Source organism: Heloderma suspectum, chromosome 4 (genome assembly GCF_057233095.1).
Source record: "Heloderma suspectum isolate Gila_16-S chromosome 4, 16-S_ref, whole genome shotgun sequence".
NCBI lineage: Eukaryota > Metazoa > Chordata > Lepidosauria > Squamata > Helodermatidae > Heloderma > Heloderma suspectum.
The window spans coordinates 192,274,076-192,294,159 of NC_139461.1; the positions used below are offsets into that span (position 1 = coordinate 192,274,076).

At 44.4% G+C, this 20,084-nt stretch overlaps 1 protein-coding gene across 1 annotated transcript in view; it reads left to right on the plus strand.

The window, feature by feature from the left end:
- The window catches only part of COL11A1 (collagen type XI alpha 1 chain), a 331,740-nt gene that overhangs the window by 113,418 nt on the left and 198,238 nt on the right, over positions 1-20,084 (plus strand). Inside the window, exons 6-7 of the mRNA XM_084851680.1 lie at positions 19,149-19,268; positions 19,884-19,991. Coding sequence (XP_084707806.1) covers positions 19,149-19,268; positions 19,884-19,991 — 228 coding nt within the window. The remainder of the gene's footprint in view (positions 1-19,148; positions 19,269-19,883; positions 19,992-20,084) is intronic.

Genomic DNA, 20,084 nt, shown 5'->3' on the forward strand with positions numbered 1-20,084 from the left:
ACTTGAGCCTCTCTCTCCCTTGGAAGGTTCTGAAAAAATCTCAGCACTGACTCCTGTAAATATCCCCTCTGCACTGTAAACTCAAAGGCACTGAACTGTGTCCAGACAAATCACATTAGCTTAGCCACATCTCAGAAGTCAGAGACGGAAAAAGACCTATTTAGTCATCTACCTGGCCTTCTCAAAGCTGGATTGTTCCCACTCGTATATATTCGAGTGAGCAGTCCAGTCTGGTTCAAAAAGGCCTCCTAGCAAAGGCCCTTCAGTTCTCTGCTTGGAACAGTATCCCATAGCCTCATAAATCTCTCAGCCGGACTGGAGATGGAGAAATTACTCCCAAATGGGAGCTCTGCTTCATTTGTTTTGGCCTTGCCCCAATTGCACGGATTATGTGAAAGAAAGAAAAGAGATGCCTTTAAATGAAATGCTTTTTTCGAAGGGAAGACCCAAATGAAGCCTAGCCATACTCTCTTGAGGGACTCCATGCACTAATTTAGCCCTCCTTTTCTCCAAAGACTTGCTGACTTAGTGGATCTTTTCTTCCTTGGAGACCAAGGTTGTATGAGATGCCATTTTCATGTCTGGTGTGCAGGATTTAGCTGTGCCTGTAGGGCTGAAATCTGTAGAGATAATAAACTTTCTAGTTAGGAAATCATTTTAGTGTATTTCCCAGGGGCAATAAGAGTAATGAAAATCATAAATATTCCAATAACCATTGATTTTTGTACAGTCTTTGGGAATTGACCTCTTCAAAGCAGCTTTACCTCAAATTATTTAAACTGATAAGGATTTTTTGCCTCTGAGCTATGCTACATTGAACAGAATTGAGGCAATCTGCTAAAAGAGCCTTTCTTTCAGGAACTGTCTGGAATTCTTTCACAAAGGCTTGTGACAAGTAGGGATGGGGGAACCCCATCCATTCTGATTTTAGTTTGAGTTTACCAAAGTCTGTCTTGGTGTGTCATTTTCTAGGACCTAAAATGCAGAATGACTTCATTCATTAACGTGCATCAAGGCACAGAGGCCTCTGGCCAGCCCAGCTGCAGCCAGGTGCAATTGGTGGGGGGGATGAATGGGCATCAAGTTCAGATTCAGTCAGATTCAGATTCAGAATCATAAATCTATGGCTGTTGTTGTTCAGTCGTTCAGTCGTGTCCGACTCTTCGTGACCCCATGGACCATAGCACGCCAGGCCTTCCTGTCCTGCGCTCTCTCCTGGAGCGTGCTCAAGTTCATATTCATTGCATCCGTGATGCTATCTAGCCATCTCATCCTCTGCCATCCCCTTCTCCTTTTGCCTTCAATCTTTCCCAGCATCAGGGTCTTTTCCAGGGAGTTTTCTCTTCGCATTAGGTGGCCAAAATATTGGAGCTTCAGCTTCATTATCTGTCCTTCCAATGAGCACTCAGGGTTGATTTCCTTTAGGATGGACTGATTTGACCTCCTTGCAGTCCAGGGGACTCGTAAGAGTCTTCTCCAGCACCACAGTTGGAAGGCATCAATTCTTCGGCACTCAGCCTTCCTTATAGTCCAGCTCTCACAGCCATACGTTGCTACTGGGAAAACCATAGCTTTGATTATACGAACCTTTGTCAGCAAGGTGATGTCTCTGCTTCTTACTATGCTGTCTAGGTTGGCCATAGCTTTCCTCCCAAGGAGCAAGCGTCTTTTAATTTCATGGCTACAGTCACCTTCTGCGGTGATCTTGGAGCCCAAGAAAGTAAAATCTGTCACTGCTTCCATTTCTTCCCCTTCTATATGCCAGGAAGTGATGGGGCCAGATGCCATGATCTTCGTTTTTTTAATGTTGAGTTTCAAACCAGCTTTTGCACTCTCCTCTTTCACCCTCAACAAGAGGCTCTTTAGATCCTAAATTCCAACTATTTCTAGAATTCAGCAGCATCTGCTACCTGCATCTTTTGAGGGGAATATGGATAATGCAGAAAGTAACAAGAAGCTGGGACTAACTCCAGAAACTGTCCTTAATGCCTGGTTGCTGTTTAATTAGAATGCAGTGATATCATAGATGCATGATGCTCTGTGAAAAGATGGCATGATACACCTCATCTGTTCTGAGTTACAATCTTTTCCATAGAGAAAGTCCTGCTGGCTCTCCTCCTGGGGTGTGTGTAGTAGGGATGGACAGGTAATCGATTTCTAGTCCATGTTACTTACACATATGTTCACTCAAAAGCCTGTTCTGTCCCATTTCTGCATTAATTTACCAACTAAAAAAACCTTACAAAAATGTGCACTTAAACTCATATTTAAATGCTTTTCTTATTTTCCCTCAAGATACACATTTCTAAATGCATTTTGAAACATTTCTTTAGCTGAGAATGGTGTCACAAAAATCAGAAGTGCAAAATCTGATGGATAGCTATGTTCCAATCTGTGCATTATAGGGATGTACGAAACACCTACCTGGCTCCTCACCGGGCAATCTGCAGTGGGGGGAGGCACTCTGTCCCTCCCCCCGGAATCCTCAACGGGGGGGAGGCGATCTGGTCCTCCCCCCTGGAATCCTGCCCAGCCAGCTCCACTCCGCGGCCAAGCCGCAGAGCCACCGGCCGGCTCCAGCCGCCCGCAGCCGGACATGCGGCCACTGAGCAGCCCTGCAGGGACGCAAATGGCAGCTGTCGTAGCCACCGCCATTTGCGTCCCTGTATTGAGCCGTGATAGGCTACATAAATATTTACATAGCCTATCACGGCAGGGGGAAAAAACCCAGCGTACGCAAATAGCGGTAGCCGCCGCCATTCGCATATGCTGGGTTTTTTCCCCCCTGCCGTGATAGGCTACATAAATACTTAAGTAGCCTATCACGGCTATGAAGACGAAGCGAATGGCAGCCTCAGGACGGCCGCCATTCACAAAGCAGCGCAGACGGGAGCAGGTAAGTGCTCCGTTTCGCGCGCCTTTTGTGGGTTGGGGGTGGCGGGGACTTCGTCCTGTGCGCCTTTCATGAGTTGGGGGGGCGGGGGCTTCATTCCGCGACAGATTTCAGGGGGAATTCTCTGACATCCCTAGTGCATTAGTCTGGGGAAGTGCAGATCAAACAGTTTATATTGGAATTTGCAAGCATCCCAAGGTGTGTTCTCCTCCACTGTAGTAAATAGTCAAATATATAGGCCTGAAAGTATTAACTTACAACATGTTTTATAATTTCATTATGCAGACATGGGAAATGAACATTCTGATTAAGCCATTCTCTGTGAGAGCAGCCTTTCATATAGACCACTTTCAAATAGGGATGTAAGAACTCACCCTAGTTCGGTTCTCCGTACACTCGCCGAAGCAGCGTCCCTGCTTGTTTTCCCCCCGAACCTGTGCTCAAGCCACCCATGAGTTCGGTGAATTCCCCAACACTCACCGCAAACCTGTTTGGTGAGCGCCACCATTTTCACACCTTTGCTTTCTAGGAAAAACAGGAAGTTTAAAAAATGTGCATATTTAAATATGCGCAGTTTGGAGCTGGGAAAGCTAAAGAAGCACAATAGTAGAGGGATTATACCTCTAATATTGTGCTTATTTAGCTTTCCCAGCTTCAAACTGCACATATTTAAATATGCACATTTTTTAAACTTCCTGTTTTTCCTAGAAAGCAAAGGGGCAAAAATGGTGGCGCTCACCGAACGGGTTCGCGGTATTTTGGAGCGTGAGCGGGCTCGAGTAGGGGTGAACGAGGACAGCGTCTTGGCGGGCACAGTTCGGGGGTTGTGGGTGGGGGTTGCTCAACGAATTCCCAAATCCCAAACTGCGCTCACGACATCCCTACTTTCAAACACTTACCATCATGTTTGTGGACTTGTGCTCCCACCGTCCACCTGCCCGTAATGTAATCTATGAAGCAGTCTGTGTGGAAGCTCAGACATAAGTGTAATGGCAATTTGCACAACCTTCCTCCCCCTTTCTGAGTGTGTGTGTGTGTGTGTGTGTGTGCACGCGCGTGTGCACCTGAGACATTACATTAAGTGCATGCTGGAAGTGTAGAGAATGGGTAGGGGTGGACGAAAATGACTTACCTGTCCTCGAAGCTTGTTCGCAGTGGGGGGGAGGCGCTTCGCTGCTACCCCCGCGAAGTTCAGGCCGGGGGAGGGAGGCTTCCCGCCTCGCCCGACCGAAATTCATGCCGGGGGGGAGGCTTCCCGCCTCGCCCGGCCGAAATTCAGGCTGGGGAGGAGGCTTCCCGCCTCGCCTGGCCGCGAACTCAAAAGTTAAAAAAAAAACCACGCCCCCGTGATAGGCTACGTGACGATTAACGTAGCCTATCACGGCTAGATCTGCAAAGTCAGCCGTGATAGGCTACGTAAATCGTCATGTAGCCTATCACGGGTGACTTTAAAAAAAAAAAAAGCGCGTACGCTAATGGCGGCCCCCATAGGGAGCTGCCATTCGCGTTCCTTATTTGGTTGCTGTAGTCTATGTAAATCTTTACGTAGACTACGGCGAAAATAAGGGCAACGCAAATAGCTTTTTTTTTTTTTTTTAAAGTCACCCGTGATAGGCTACGTGACGATTTACGTAGCCTATCATGGCTGACTTTGCAAATCTAGCTGTGATAGGCTACGTTAATCGTCACATAGCCTATCATGGGGGCGTTTTTTTTTTCTTTTATTGCAATGGCGGCGGCGGCAGCCAGTCGAAAGATTGGCTGCCGCCCCCGCCCAGGACGAACACCCGCTGAACCGCCGGCCAGACCCGCCGCCGGGAGGGACATTCGGCAAAGGTAGGTCCCGTCCCGGGGGGGGGGGGGTGCGGAGAATTTCTCCCTGAAACCTGTTCGGGGGGCCGAACACGTTGGCGCTCGGCCCCCCAAAGTTTCGGGGAGAAATTCTCCGCCATCCCTAAGTATGGGTGGGGAAGAATTTCATTCAGGTCTCATATTGATGCAAACTCACCAAATTTGGCTTTCCTGAATCAATATACGAACCAGAATGCCGCTCTCCTTTCATACTTCTCCAGATTTTGCAGTGCACCCCCCAAAAAATGTGTATATTACAGAAAAGTGCACATGAAAAATGTGTCTGCCAAGGAAATGTGTGTCGAAAAAAGTGTATATTAGTGAATGGAATATATGAAAAGCAGTATATAAGGGAAAGGTGCTTGCAAAAAAATACATATGTTACGCAAAAGAGTGTACCAAAAAATGTGTATATTAGTGAATGGAATATATGAAAAGCAGTATACAAGGGAAAGCTGCTTGCAAAAAATGCATATATTATGCAAAAGAGTGTACCAAAAATGTGTATATTAGGAGAAATGCATACACATATCCATAGGAATTCCTGTGCGGACTTATCCTAAACTGGATGGAATGAATTGAAGGATGGGAAAAAACTGAAATTGACAGATTTGCCCATCCCTGGTGTACCTCCCCCACCACACACAATGTCTTATCACCTATGAGCTGCTATACAAACTTTCCTTATTTTGAATTGTTTAGTTACTCTATACACGTATCTTCTTCAAAGTCTATTAATTTGTCATCTGTTGCAAGCATGGATCAAATAAATTAATCCCTCACCACTCTTTTTGAAAGTAAAGTTAATTCAACAGTTCAGAATGCTTTCCCCCTTGCAGTATCCACAAAAAGAATCCATTTCCAAAACAAATAAGCATCCCCCCCCCGCCCCAACTTGGAATATTTCCTACAGATCAGCTTCTTCCCTTTACATTGGTAAACTGCTGCTTCTAGAATGCATCTAATGAAGAAAACAGTCCTTTTCACTGGAACAGCATGATGATCAGGTTGTCTAATACAAATATGCTTCTCTGTCTCTCTGGTAAAGGAACCATGAGGTCGCAATGGAAAGGTCGTATTGCATCAAGGAATGCCAGGTTTTAGTCATCCCAGAACTTTGTATCAAAACACCCATCCATGTGCAATAATAATTACAAATGCATCTTTACTAGGGACACATAACCTTGTTGTAACTTCAGACATTCTAAAGAAGTGGCAGGAGAGGAAATATGTTTCCACACTTCTGATGTCATGTTAGAAAGGAAACGTGCATGGCGAGATTATGCAAATGGTTTCTGCAGCTGGAGCTCCCCCCCCCCCCCGTTTGTTTGTTTTTTTAGGAGGTTACATTGGAAGCATGGTACAACTTCAGCTTCCTCTCCTGAATTTCAACCCCATTTGGGACATTCTGTGATGTGCTGATCCATTAAGATCCAGTCTGAGTCTTTAGTGCCTCCAGGCCTTGGCATGCACCAATGACCTTGCTGTGTGTCAGACCTTGGGACCTCTGTCCCTGGCATGGATGTTCTTGTTGCAAATGGAGCACTCATTGCTCTGCCATTCCACTGGATACCTTATTGGAAAGGATGGCAGAAAAGCTCAATCCTTGGACCCCCCAAAGTGGCCAAAGTAGGGCCAGATGCCACTGTGTCTGCATGTCCAAGTATATTAGAAACCATGGGAAATGACTTTTTCCAGTATTTTTGGATGCACAGCACATGTACATAATCATCTTAAGGAGAGGGGTGGGCAACGTTTGGCCCTCCAGATGTTTTGGCCTACAATTCCCATCATTCCTCACCACTGGCTATGTTTGCCAGGCCTGATCAGAGTTGTAGGCCAAAACATTTGGAGGACCACAAGTTGCCCACCCTCATCTAGGACTTTAGTCCCTGCTATGGCCTTTATTTGCGCTGTGGCTGAGGCCTCTAGGGTCTAGAGCACAGTAATTATGTCATTGCCATATGGAAGGGCATTAAGGCCCAAGGCCACCTGCATGAAACTGTTAGTGAATCTTTATACCTTCATCAAATCATACAGAGTAAGGAACCAAAGGGTAAATAAGGAACCCTGTCCTAATGCAGGTTCCACACATGATAACAACCCTCCACAGATGAACTTGCCCCAAACTACATTAAGCTACATTGTGCTACATTGGAGAGGGACCATGCCTAAGTGCTAGAGCACATTCTTTGCATCCAGAAGATCCCAAGTTCAGCGTTTAAAAGGCTCTGGTAACAAGTGATGTGAAAGACCTCTGCTGGAGACTTTATAGAGCTACTGCCTCAGAGCAGACAAAGCTAGCTAGATGGACAATCAGACCTGGTATAAGGCAGCTTTCTGTGTGCCAGAAGCAGCAAACAAGGCACATCAGAGAAAGGTGCATGCAGTACAGAGAGCTCCAGATGATCCATCCAAGGGAGCCAAGACAAACATGGCAGGGAAAGGCATTTGAGTCTACCAGCAACATTGCAAGTTGCCTCATTCTCATATTTTCAGTGCCTACATGAAGACACCAGTAGCATTATCACTGGCAACCACCCATTTTCATAAGACAATAGGTTTGCTGCATTCCTTTCAGGTGAAAGCGGTAACCAAATGTTCTCTCCATAGTGTACTGTGCAAAAACTTGGGCAATGATATGAAGATTCAACCTTTCCCAGGAGCCAAGTCCATTTCTTGACCTCATATTCAGAATTCTGAGGAAGAGCAGTTGCCCTTATGACTGGAGCTGACCTAGTTGCAGGAATATGCTAGACAGTAGCCCTATTCAGGCATTACGCTGAATAGGGTATACTGACATGTGTAAGAGCATGGAGCTGTGCATGATGGCCCCTTATCATGCCCGCATGTGCCAGCATGTACCGGGTTGAGTGGGGAGGTCTGCAGGGGGCTTCTATTCACATTTGCTTGAATGTGAGTGAAACCTTTTGTGCAATCAAGAATCCTGATAAAGCAAGATTTTTGGTTGCGTGGAGGCTTCTACCTGTGCCCACTGCAGACCATCCCACTCAGCACATGAAACGTAGAGACAGTGGGGGCAGGGCTGGCATGTGCGGCCCCATCCCCCTTAAGCATGTGAATGTACCAGTGGTTGGTCCACTGTACCACCTGATTGGGCCCCACTCCAATTTTGTATGAGTTCAACTTCATTTTCATATTTTCTGAGATTGACTCACCAAACAGTGGGGCAGCAGGCTTATATGGCGGCTTGCTGTCACCATGGCATGATGCCAACATATGTTTTGGTGGATACTTATCAAAGTAGTGCCATCTGACTTCACTACACCCTTGTAGTATTGATGTAGCTGATCCATTTTGGCTTCTTCATTAGGCTTCTCTAATTATTCACAGGTAGACTCCAATGGAGGCCATTCTGCAGTTAATCACACATGTACATGCCTGTCAGAAGTATGTCTTTTCCCCAAGAGGAACTCTCTCTCTCTCTCTCAAACACACACACACACACACACACACACTTCTTCATATATATAATTACACTGACTTAGATTTTCCACACTAAATGTCCCCCTAGGCGTTTTCCTCATTAGTCTCATATATAAACTATGGCCAGATCTACACCTCATGTAATATTGATATGGTTGCGGGGGGGAGGCGCTGCAGGGAAACTCAGGCTGCTTGGGGCTCACTGAGCCCTGGCACGTCCTCTGGATTTCGAAGGGCATTTTTCTGGCTTTAAAAAAGGCAAGTTACGCTAATGGAGGCTGCTATTAGCATATCTTGGGAAAATTACAGCCGTAACGTACGTATTTTACCCCATCTGTGGCTGTAAAGCACTTACTTCTATGCCATTTGTGGCCGTAAAGCATGTTACGGCTGCAATTTATGTAGAAGTAAGCGTGTTATGGCTGCAAATGGCATAAAATACACATATTATGGCTGTAATTTCCCCCAAAAATGGTGATGGCAGCCCCCATTAGCCTATCTTGCCTTTTTTTAAAGCTGGAAAACTGCCCCTGGCAAAATCTGCAGGACACACAGGTAAGAGGAACCAATCTGCTGCAGATTCCACAGGTTGGATTCTTGGGAATCCGGCCGCGCTAGAGTCTGCGGCAGATTTCACCAGCTTCCCTGCATGATGCTATTTCCCTCTTGCACATTTATACAATGGCATCTGTTGCAGTATTTTGGATAAAGCAGAATAAAAAGCACAATAAAGTGCTAGAAAAGTGGTAGACGGAAGGCGTAATATGCCCCAACAGTTAGCAGTGTACTTCAATATTGATAAAAAGCACTAGTGTAGATCTAGCCTCTGTCAATTTCTCCTCTTTTGTGGGGACAGATTCTTGAGCTGGAATGTCATCATTGGCAGGATAGATGTTGTGGTAATTAGTAGGGCTGTGCAGGGACCCCCCGACCCAACTTGGAAGCTGCTTCGTGGCTTCTGAGGCATGCCCAATTCGGGGTTCAGAGCTTCGACCCCCAGCCCAGCCCCCCCAACACCCCTACACAACCCCCAGCTCCAACACCCCTACACAACCCCCAGCTCCTTACCTGGGCCACCTCCTCCTCTGCTGCTGCCTCCGTCACCGCACCACCACCTTCTCCGTTGTGCCACCACTGCCTTTGTCTTCCTCTTCTCCACTGCCGCCGCCTGCCGCTGCCTCTGTCTTCTGTCTGTGGCACCTTCACGCCTCCTCCTCCTCCTGAGGCCTGGACGCATGGCAACAACAGGTCTTCTTTCCTTTTTTAAAATGGCAACTCGCTGCAAGAACAGTTGCCACACGTCCAGGCCTCAGGAGATGGCGGTGGCAGCACAGCAGCGCCTCAGAAGAAGACAACAGCAGCAGCAGCGGGCAGCAGTGAAAAAGAAGATGACAAAGGAGGCAGTGGAGGTGCAACGGAGAACGTGGTGGCATGGTGACGGAAGTGGCAGCAGAGGAGGAGGCAGCCCCGGTAAGGAGTAGGGGGGGTTGCGTGGGAGTGTTGGGGGGGCTGGCTGGGAGCTGAAGCTCCGAAGCGCACCGAGCACTTTGGTGAGCCCCTGACCCACTTCGGGCCACTTCATGCCCCCTCCGCCTGGCCCCAGAAGGGGCACAAAGTGGCCCGCTTCTACTCGGAGTTTGGGCCTCGGGCCGAAGCGGTGCACAGCCCTAGTAATTAGCTAGATGCATTAATGACCTGTGAAATATCGTAAAATCACATCTTTAAGGCATCTTTACAGCCAAATTTTCCATAATCACAAGAAAGCTGTTTCTGAATTTCAGTGCAGTTGACTTCCTCTATAGGCAAGTAGTGATGCCCCGTCCGTGACCGTGGCTCAATTTGGAATAGGCTCAATATTTATGATTTCGGTGGGAATCTGCAAGAAAAAATGTGTTTCCTGGCTAGGAATGTTGTCACATATGCACATATTGTTACATTGCCTGTTGGAAAGTATGCTTAGGCTTCATCTTCACTACACCAGGCATTGAAATTCAGCTCCCCCATTCCCCCCAAACACATGTGGTAACAAGAGCAGGGTTTAGATCTAGAGGGTGGGGCCAGGGGGAACAATCATATAAAACAAGAGAGAGAACTGATTGACCTGAACAGAAAAGATACACATCAAAGGAAAGACAGCTTGGTTTTGTGTGAACTGCTCACATAGTTCACGGCAATCACTAAGAGTTTCACTTAGAGTAAGGAGTTTCAATTTAGAGAGTAGCCAGTGAAGGAAAAACAAATGGCTTATCTTTTCTCCCCAAACTCGGTGCCAGTAAAAACTAATTCCTAGTAAAATTTATGACGGAGGTCACAGTGTATAATTTCATCCTTAGTGTAGGTGTGGAGTAAGCAATACATCAAGAAGTCTGTTAATACATTTTTTGGGGGTGGGGAACTTTTGTAAGCTTCTCTGAGCCCACGGGATAGAGCGGGATATAAATCAGATCAATAATAAATACAATTACTTTTCTTTCACACTTCCATGAACCTGAGTAGAACTTCAGGCCCTGTTCTCATAAACAGTGGATAAGATGGTAAACCTCTTTTTAGACTGTTCCACTTCAGTCTGGGGTGAGAGGGGGGCAGTTGCTCATATGATTAAATATTCCTCCATACAAATACATAAAACTGCATACATAGAAAACCAGAGGCCAGAAAGAAGGCTAGGCTATAATAATTCCCCTGGCATCCAGTTTTATAAATGCAGGATTGTATTTATTTAGTTGTTCTTTTGTATGGAGGAAAATTCTGTCTTGTGAGCCCTCATCTGCAGTCTGAAGTGGTACAGTCTAGAAGGAAGTTTACCACTTCAGCTGCTAAGCCCTGGAATATGTGTGTGACATTTTAGAAGTTTACTGTAAGCTGTGATCAAATGTGGGATGACTTGGGGCATCTCTACACCAGCCTGAAATCCTGCATTTAAAATGGGGCTTTCTGCTTCCGTTTTCATTGATCTCACCTCTCTTCTTGCCTCTTTTACTCTTTTCAAGGAGGAAACTGAAGCGGAACACAAGGGGTAATTTGATAGCTCATTATCTGCAATATATTTAAAAATGGAACAAAGGACATTTAGTGCAGGAGATGCCTTGACTGATCACAGCATCATGTAAAGAGCCTGCAAACTTCCATGAAGGAGCAATCTCAATTGCAGGATAAAAACTCCATGTGAAAGAGCCCTCGATCCTTGGCATGCGCTTCTGTTATTTCTCTGCCCTTCCCTAAACAGTGGGACAACTTTGGCAGGGTCAGTTCCCTTATCTTTGGGGTCAGGACGACTAGAGTGCATAGCGTCAGTATAAAAGAAGAAAAAGAAAACAGCCTGTTTATTTGAAGATGTACAGGATGATAAGAAATGGTTAAGAGTGCAGTAGGCAGCCAGGGTGGTTTTCAAAGTAATCCCTAGAGAAGACTCAGTACAGGCCTTGTTCAGAAATCCCAGCGCAAATTGGCTGCTTCCTCCTGCCTTTTCAACTACTGATGTCAGAGAACTATGGGACAGCAGAAACTGAGATGTCTCCATCTCAGTTTTCTAGCAAATCCAAGCATTCTATCAGGATGTCTCCTTGGATGTCGTCTTCATTGAGTAAATGGCCATTTGAATTATCATGTCCTTGGCATTCTGAGATTTAAGATGAAGGCAAGACCTAAAGCACTGCTGTTTCAGCACCAATTCTATTGTGTTTAGAAAGAAAATGGTTCTGACAATAACCCATGTTTCCACAAATAATTCAGAGACCAAGAGACTGGGATTATGTTTTCAAAAATGACTGATAATCATTCAGAGAGATGGAGAGAATGCAGACCACAGAGAAATCATGACTTGCCAGATGATGCCCAGTGAATTCACAGCCTGCTTATTTTGAACCCAGGTCCAAATCCAGCACTGAGAACCAGTGTGGCGTAGTGGTTAGAGTGTTAGACTGGGACTCTGGAAACCCGGGTTCCCCACTTGGCCATGATGCTCACTGGATGACTTGTGGTCATTCACTGACTCTCACCCTAACCGATCTAACACAGTTGTTGTGAAGATAAAATGGAAACAAAGAGGATAATGTACGTCATCACCTTGGGCTCCTTGGAGGAAAGGCGGGATATAAATGTAACCAATGAATTAAATAAATACATGAATTAGCCATTGGATCACACTGGACATCTCTCGAAGTATAATGATGCTGTCCACATATTCTGACATTGTATTATACTACAACAGTCCACTGAATTCCTGCCCTGTTACAAAACGTTTACTGATGATCTCTTCACAAATTTAGGATAATATGAGATGGAAGGAAAGTTACACAGCCACATTTCACAAGGACTGTGTATTTCTACTCTGTGAATACAATGAACAACCAAAGTGCGGCCTTTTCTTGTTTTGTTTTTTTGGTGACCTTACATTGTGTCGAAATGTCAAAGGCAACATCCTAGAAGAGCTAAAATATTTTCCAGTTGATTGTGTATGATGCAATTCAGTCCTCTAAGTATCCTTGCTTTTTATATGTGCCTTTGCTGGTTCTCATTCATGAATGATTGGCTTTTCAAACTGTGCCTCTGGCAATGCTTAGCATAAATATCAATTTACTCACTGTGTGCCTTTTTCTTTTTTTAATTCTAACATACTTGGCACAGATTTTTTGATTCAGTCAACGTTTCTGTTTGTTTTGTGGTCTCCAAAGAACTTTTTTTAACCCGCCCTTAGTAATTTTATTAGCCACAAGATTGGCACAGTCCGGAGTAGTCCTGTCAGACAGATCCTATCATTGTTAATAGACATATTATTAAGCTGCATACGGTCCTGTTTTAAATGCTGAGTAACAGCTTATCTGAGTGCTAGAAATAATTAAGAATGCCTAACAATTATACAGTAGCATAGCCCAGTGGCAGAACACATGCTTTGTATGTAGAAGGTGCCAGGTTCTTCATCATCATCATCATCATCATGTATCAGGTTCAATATTATTATTATTATTATTGCTATTATTATGTATCAGGTTTTTTATTATTATTATTATTACATTTATAACCCACCATTTTTCCTCTTGCAAGGAACCCAAGGTGGCTTACACGGCCCTCCTCCTCTCCATTTTATCCTCACAACCACCCTGTGAGGCTGAGAGTTTTTGACTGGACCAAAGTCACCCAGTGAGCTTCATGATCCCCATTCAGAACCTGCATCTCCCAAGAGTCTAACCACTACACTACAGTGGCTTTCAATCCCTGGCTTATCCAGTTAAAGTGATCAGGTAGTAGGTGATGAGACCTCTTGCCAGAGACTCCGGAGAGCTGCTACCTATTAGAACAGACAAAAGTATTGGCTTGGATGGACAAACTGCTTGACCTGATATAAGGCTTCCTATGTTCTTTCTGAATGCTCAAAGTGCTATGCATAGGGATGTCAGAGGAATCCATTTGGGGGGTGGCGCTCGACAGGTTTCAGACAGGAGCCTTTTCCAGCCAACTGGGAGAAACCCAAGCTCATTTTAGTCCATCTTGAATTTCTACAGCATCCCTAGCTGCAGCCCTTCCTCATGACTGTTTGGCTGCGTTTAGGTTGTTGGGCCATGTTCACAAAACAGGAGAGTGTAGGTCATATTACTACCCTTATAGTACAGAGTGGGCTGAGAGACTGATAGTGACTTGCCTTAGGCCACAGCAGAGGGATGTGATTGGAACCACCTACTTCTTGGCACACCATTCCCACTCGTAGCTACTACATTACAGCAGCTCCGGAAATGAATGACTCTAATGTGTAAGCCATGTCTTAAAGATGCTACTTCTTCATGTGTATGTATTCAGAAGAACCCTAAAGAATGGGTCCTTAAAAAAAATAAACAGGCCTGGGAATTTACAAAAAAAATCAAAACACAGCAGCCAGACTGGTCCAAAATGGGACAGATAGCAATCTAAGTCCTGCGGTAGAAAATCTGTACAATTCGAGTGGGTAATTTAGAATCTGTAAACCCAATCATGAGAGTGTTCTCTATCCATCTTGCTTTAATACTTTTCCCCTTCACCTTCCATCATAAAACAATTGTACTGAATTCAATGAAGTTTTCATCAGTGACAAATTTTCATTCATTTTTGTTTATTTGCCCAGAGACGCACATGAATGCACGCAATTTAGCCTCCTTGGCAGACTACTCAGAGGAGACAGACACTGAGGTGTTACATTCCTTTGTGGACACAACGTATTTGTTCTCTATCAATAGAGCTTTCACAGAGCCAGCAACAGAAGAGAATTAAAAAAAACACACCCAAAAATAGTTGTGCTTTTTAAAACCACCTTCAGGGAAACGTGCAGTGCTTAAAGATGTCTTCTTTGCATATTTTTATTTGGCTTGGACCCTCTTAAACCTATGCATTACAATGAATTAAGGACCACTGAAGAGCTTGAAAAATGTATTTGCTCTTTCTGATTTTATTTAGGGTGGCTAGATTCTGAGCTCAGTTGTGCTAGAGTTGCCATTTGGCTGGGGGGTGGGGGGTGGAAAGTTTGGGCCAGTTTTGTTAATGCCCAGAGACCCATGTAGTTTTAATGCCCTGTCCCTCAGAGCCATAAAAACGTGGTAATTCTGCATAGGTCCCTGTTAGGCCTCAGGCTGTATAAACAGGCCTCTGATATGTCCTGGGTCCCAGAGCAGCTGCCACCACTGCCTCTATGACTGTTATCATTTTATAGCTAAAACTGCTCAACCTTTATTGTGTGACAGCAATGTGGCAGGTAGGTCTTGGCAACTTTTTCTCAGTAGGGTTCCTATGCTTTTAACGGTATTACAGCAGGCAGAAATTCCACAAGTGAAGTCTATGGTAGGAAAAGGTAGACCGCTTAAACGTATGCCTGTTAATGCAGCGGTCAAGCAAAAAGGAGCATTGCTTGAAGGGAAGGGTCAGCCTCTGCACAGAACACAGAAGTACCACAGACCCTTTCCAGAAATCTTGATAGGTTTGCGCACCATGACAGTAAGAGACCAGGATGCCTACCTGTTACCTGTCAACAACAGTTCTCCTTTCTCTTCAGCCCACAGATGTAGGTATCAGAGTGCAGAATGAATTGTGGCTTAGTATTACAATTTACTGTGTCATTGTTGCTCTGGACAATGCTTGAAGCATTTCATTTATTACTGTTATTTATAATACGCCTATATTTTTCTAGGCACTGTACAAAGATCCAAAAATGGCACAGATCCTACTCTTAGAGGCATGCATCAAGGGTGGGCATCTTTTGGCCCTCCAGATGCTTTGGCCTACAGCTCCCATCATCCCTCACCATTGACTATACTGGATAGGGCAGATGAGGAGGTATAGGCCAAAATATCGGGAGGGCCACATCTTTCCCACCCTGCCCACATGCTGCCATGGAAATATCTAGTAGCCTTCCCCAACCTGGTGCCCTCCATATGTGTTGGACTGCACCTCCCATAATTCCCAGCCAGCTTGGCCAATGACTATGCTGGCTGGGAATTATGGGTGTTGAAGTCCAACACATCTAGAGGGCACCAAGTTGGGAAAGGTTAATCTAGCTTCTCAGGAACCAGGGGAAACATAGTTCCTGCTGCCAGGAAGGGAAGCTACTAAGGAACTCAAAAGCTATGGAACTACATTTCTCAGGGTTTGTGGCAACCCAGATACTGTCATGAGCATATGCAGCAGCATTCAAGATGTCAAGAATGATGAGGCATGGCTTTCCATGGTTTCTGAGGCCCTGGATATTTGCAGGTTTTGTCATAAGCCCGCACAGTTGCTGTCACCACTTGGGAAATTTGAGGGTCACAGAAAGGGAAATGGAAGCAGGAGGCAGGCTTGCAGTGGGGAAGTCTCTAGGCCTCATTGTTCACCCATGTTCCAAATTGAGCCAGGGGACTGTCAGTGCACAAAAATGTTGGGTATTTTCTGTCTAGGGTGTATTCTCTGTTTACAGGGGGAAACAGTGAGGCCAAGGCCTGGCTCCTATAGTATTGCATGAACCAAATGTGCACCCCAGACAATGCCCCAGAATCAGATGAATTGATGGAGATTAGTGGGTGAGGCGAGTGGGCATAAACCCCCTTCTACATGTCTTTTCTACAGGAATGAACAAGTGAACAAAATTTATGTTATTTTTCAATGCTGTGTATATCAATATTTTGTGGGTAATTGGTTTTGTTATCGAGTTTTGTTTGTATCCATTTCCATAAAAATGAAAAGATACTCACTGATGGATGTCAAAATGGTTTTTAAAAGGCATGCTGTTATTGAATAAGATTCTGAATAAGACTGAATAAGATTCTGCACATTTATTTTTGTGAGCATGCCAGGATCTGCCATTGGTTTTACTTATTCCCCCCACATAAATATTTGCTTATGTTGCATGTAATTATTAAATATGCAGTTTGCATTTATTAAATATGCAGCTTAATAATTACATTCGGGAAAAAAAGTTTTGTTTTCTTTTTGACTGGGAAATAACAATATGCTAGTAAAGCGAGATTGCTGAACTACTGAAAGGTAATCTCCACTACCTTTCCTTTTTAAATGCAAGCTTTCAAATACAATGATTGCATCTGATGAAAAAGCAAGGGATGTTGAAGCAGTACATTTTAAACACTTGTTGTCCTCAAATTCTGTAACTATAGTGGCCTCCTTGTATGCAGATACAGTTCAGGAAGCAGACCTAGAATTCTCTTATGCAAAGGTTGATGTCATACTTTGAGCAATAATGGGGACCTTTCCTATGTCAGGGGTGGGAAATATGTTTCCTCTTGAGGTCCGCATTACCTTAGACAAAACCTGCTGGGGTCTGCATTCCAGCAGTGGGTGTAGCTAGAGCCAAAGGAGGGTGTGGCCAGAGCCAAAATTTGCAAAATGGGCCAAGGCCTGCATGGAGCCCTTGGCCCAGAGGTTCCCCTCCCCCCACCCCATGCAATATCTGTGAATTGTGCAGTTCACAATCCACCATCATTGACTGATACCCGTTGCATCACCTTCATTTGTTACCCAATGTAATTTCATTGAGTGTAGTATCTTTGGATGTAACTCTGCTGAATTTAAGAGCTTAAAAACATTCTACACAATTTGTAGGGTGAGGTTGGTGCAGTCCTTTCTATGGCCAACTTATCTGTAAATAACTGTGTGAGTGGTCAGCTCATATGAACAGTGTAATATGTGTGACACAAGGCACCACAGAAGATTGCAGCAGCTGCTTGTGTGATTAGGAGCATCGCAGTATACCACTGGAATCCTTATTCCCCACATCATGCATTATGTTGCTCAAAGTTATCTGCACGTACAAGTTGGCTGTAGTAACACCTGGAATTACCACTTTGAACTGCAGGTGGGGGTCATATTTTGGAATGCTCACCTGCATAAAAAATGCACTGCAGGAAGCAAACTTTAACTGGAAGTACAGTTACATAAAACACACAGCTTCCACCGAAGAAAGCTGCCATGTATTTTGTTTCCCCCTCTCCTCTCTAATGTTTAGCACAACTTAACCCATGTCATGATATCACAATTCTGTGCAACCCCGCCCCCCATTCTACACCATTGGCTACTGCTGACAGGGATAGGAGACCCAACTTTTAGGATCACAACCCAAGGTAAGTTCTACCAAACATCATATAAGAGATGGAAAGGGGGAGAGAACAAAACATGGCTGCCATTTTCTGCCCTAGCACATTTAGGGATGGCACAGGCACCCGATTCCATCTGGGAATCCATTGGAACCCCCCCTGCCCACACCCCTGAGCCCTGCTCTCCAAGCCCCTGCCCCTGCTCTCCCCCTGCCCATGCTTGGCAAATGGCTTGCGCTCACCCTGGCGGCCTCGTCGAGCTCCATGATCGCAAAAATGCACGTATTTGCACATGTTTTTTGCAAAAATGCACATTTTTGCCCATACGCAAATTTGCAAAACTGAATATTTTCATGCATATGCAAATATGCACATTTTTGCAATTGCCATTTTATTTTTCAAAAAATGGCAACCATGGAGCTTGATGAGGCTGCCGGGGTGAGTGCAGGCTGCTCGTCGAGCACGGGAGGGGCTCAAGCGCAGTCCAGGGACTGGTGAGTGGGGCAAGGGCTGGGCGAGTGCCCAGAGAACCCGGACAGGGGTGGGTTCACACATCCCTAAGCACTTTAGAGTGTACTACATTGATTGATGTGCTAATGTTCTACATACAGGAGATTTATTATGAGGGATAATTCAAAATGGAATTCCCTGCATGCAGTCTGAACTGGTTCTCTGCTAACTCATTTTACTGCCTCATTAGGCCTGATTTAAAAGTGATCTGGGCATGCAGAATAAACCTAGTCACATTAAACTGTGCCACTCATCCCTTCACATAGACAGCATTGAAACTTATGAGATTCATGTTGGCATTCTAACGCTGCGTACTCAGAGGCTGGTATGCCAAATTAAATATGTTGATGGGTACTGGGAACCTCTCAGATAGGTAAAGGTTTGTAGTTTGTTCATTTGTTTGTTCAGTTGTTCATACATTTTTATTTTTTGCATGCCCAGCATTATTTTTATAGATCCTTGTTAAATGGCTCTCACTGTAGGAACTGAAGGTAATTTTTGACAGTATGTTGCTTTCAGGCATAGATAATCAGACCTGCCAGCTAATTAATAACATTAAGAAAACATAACAGAAGCCTTTTTCAATACATATTTTATATAATAGGTGTCCAATGTCATGTCCTTAATAAACCAAATATCCTCTAATCATAAACCATGTCAGAAAGTTCATTATTTGATGTATCTCTGTTTCTGTCCTTGCTTTTTCATTACATTTGTGGTTATTTCATATAAATTTGAAAGAAAAAGAAAATAAGGACATCTTACTAATATGTTTAGTGCTTTAATTTTCTTAACTTTTCCTTCCAAGTGAGTAAAAGTTAAGAAAGAGCTTTCCATGACTGCTAGTATAGCCTGCTACCGCTAACACAGCAATGCCTGGTATTTTTCCTTTTGCAATATAGTACGCAACTGAAGATTTAATCGAATATGACTATGACTATGGGGATTTTAAAGATTATAAAGACCTTGACACTGTAACAGAGGGACCCCTGGTATACGACGAGACTGTAGCACAGACTGAGGTAACAACATGTGGTGTGTTTGTTGTCTGATGTCCCTGTCGTCTGTCATGTGGTGTCTTGTGTTAATCAAGCTTTTCATTCCTTTCCCCCTCCCTCCTTTCCTGTTTGTCCATGAAACTCATTTTAATTCAACAGCAGAAGACTGCAAGATTGACAGCAATTCATGGTGTTTTTTAAAATTTACTTTTGGCCTTTGCTTTTGCTTCCTTTCATGTCTTGCGTCTGTGCCCCCTTTATTTATTTATGTTTTCCCATTCCATCTTTCACCACCTTTTTTAGAAAAAGAACAAAGCCCCAAAGAAGAAGAGGACAGTGGCAGCAAACTCAAAGAACAACCCCCAAAAGTTCACACCCAAAAAATCTGAAACATTTTCATCCAAGAAGAAGAAAAGCTATCAAGCTGCAGCAAAAGGCAAAATAGGGGTAAAGGTAGCCAAGACATAATCAAGATCTTTCCTAGACCAAGCCTGGAAGATCTCTGATGATGAGAAATAAGTAGCTCTAACCCCCAGTAGATGAATACACCTCTGGCTAATACCATAACCCGATTAAACAGAGATTCCTCCTAGGTATTTTTCCTTTGTGTTTAACATCGTACTTTGTCTTTCATGTTAGGCCAATATCGTTGATGAATACCATGAATATAATGTGGCTGAAACTGACTATGGAACCTCTGAAGGCTACCAGACTGCGACTCCCAGTCAAACGACGGGACCAAATGAGGTAATGAGGAATGGAAAAATATACAGGCAAGGATATTTCAGAGACTTTAGTCGATAACCAATTATTACAAGGTCATAATCCATTGACCTCATT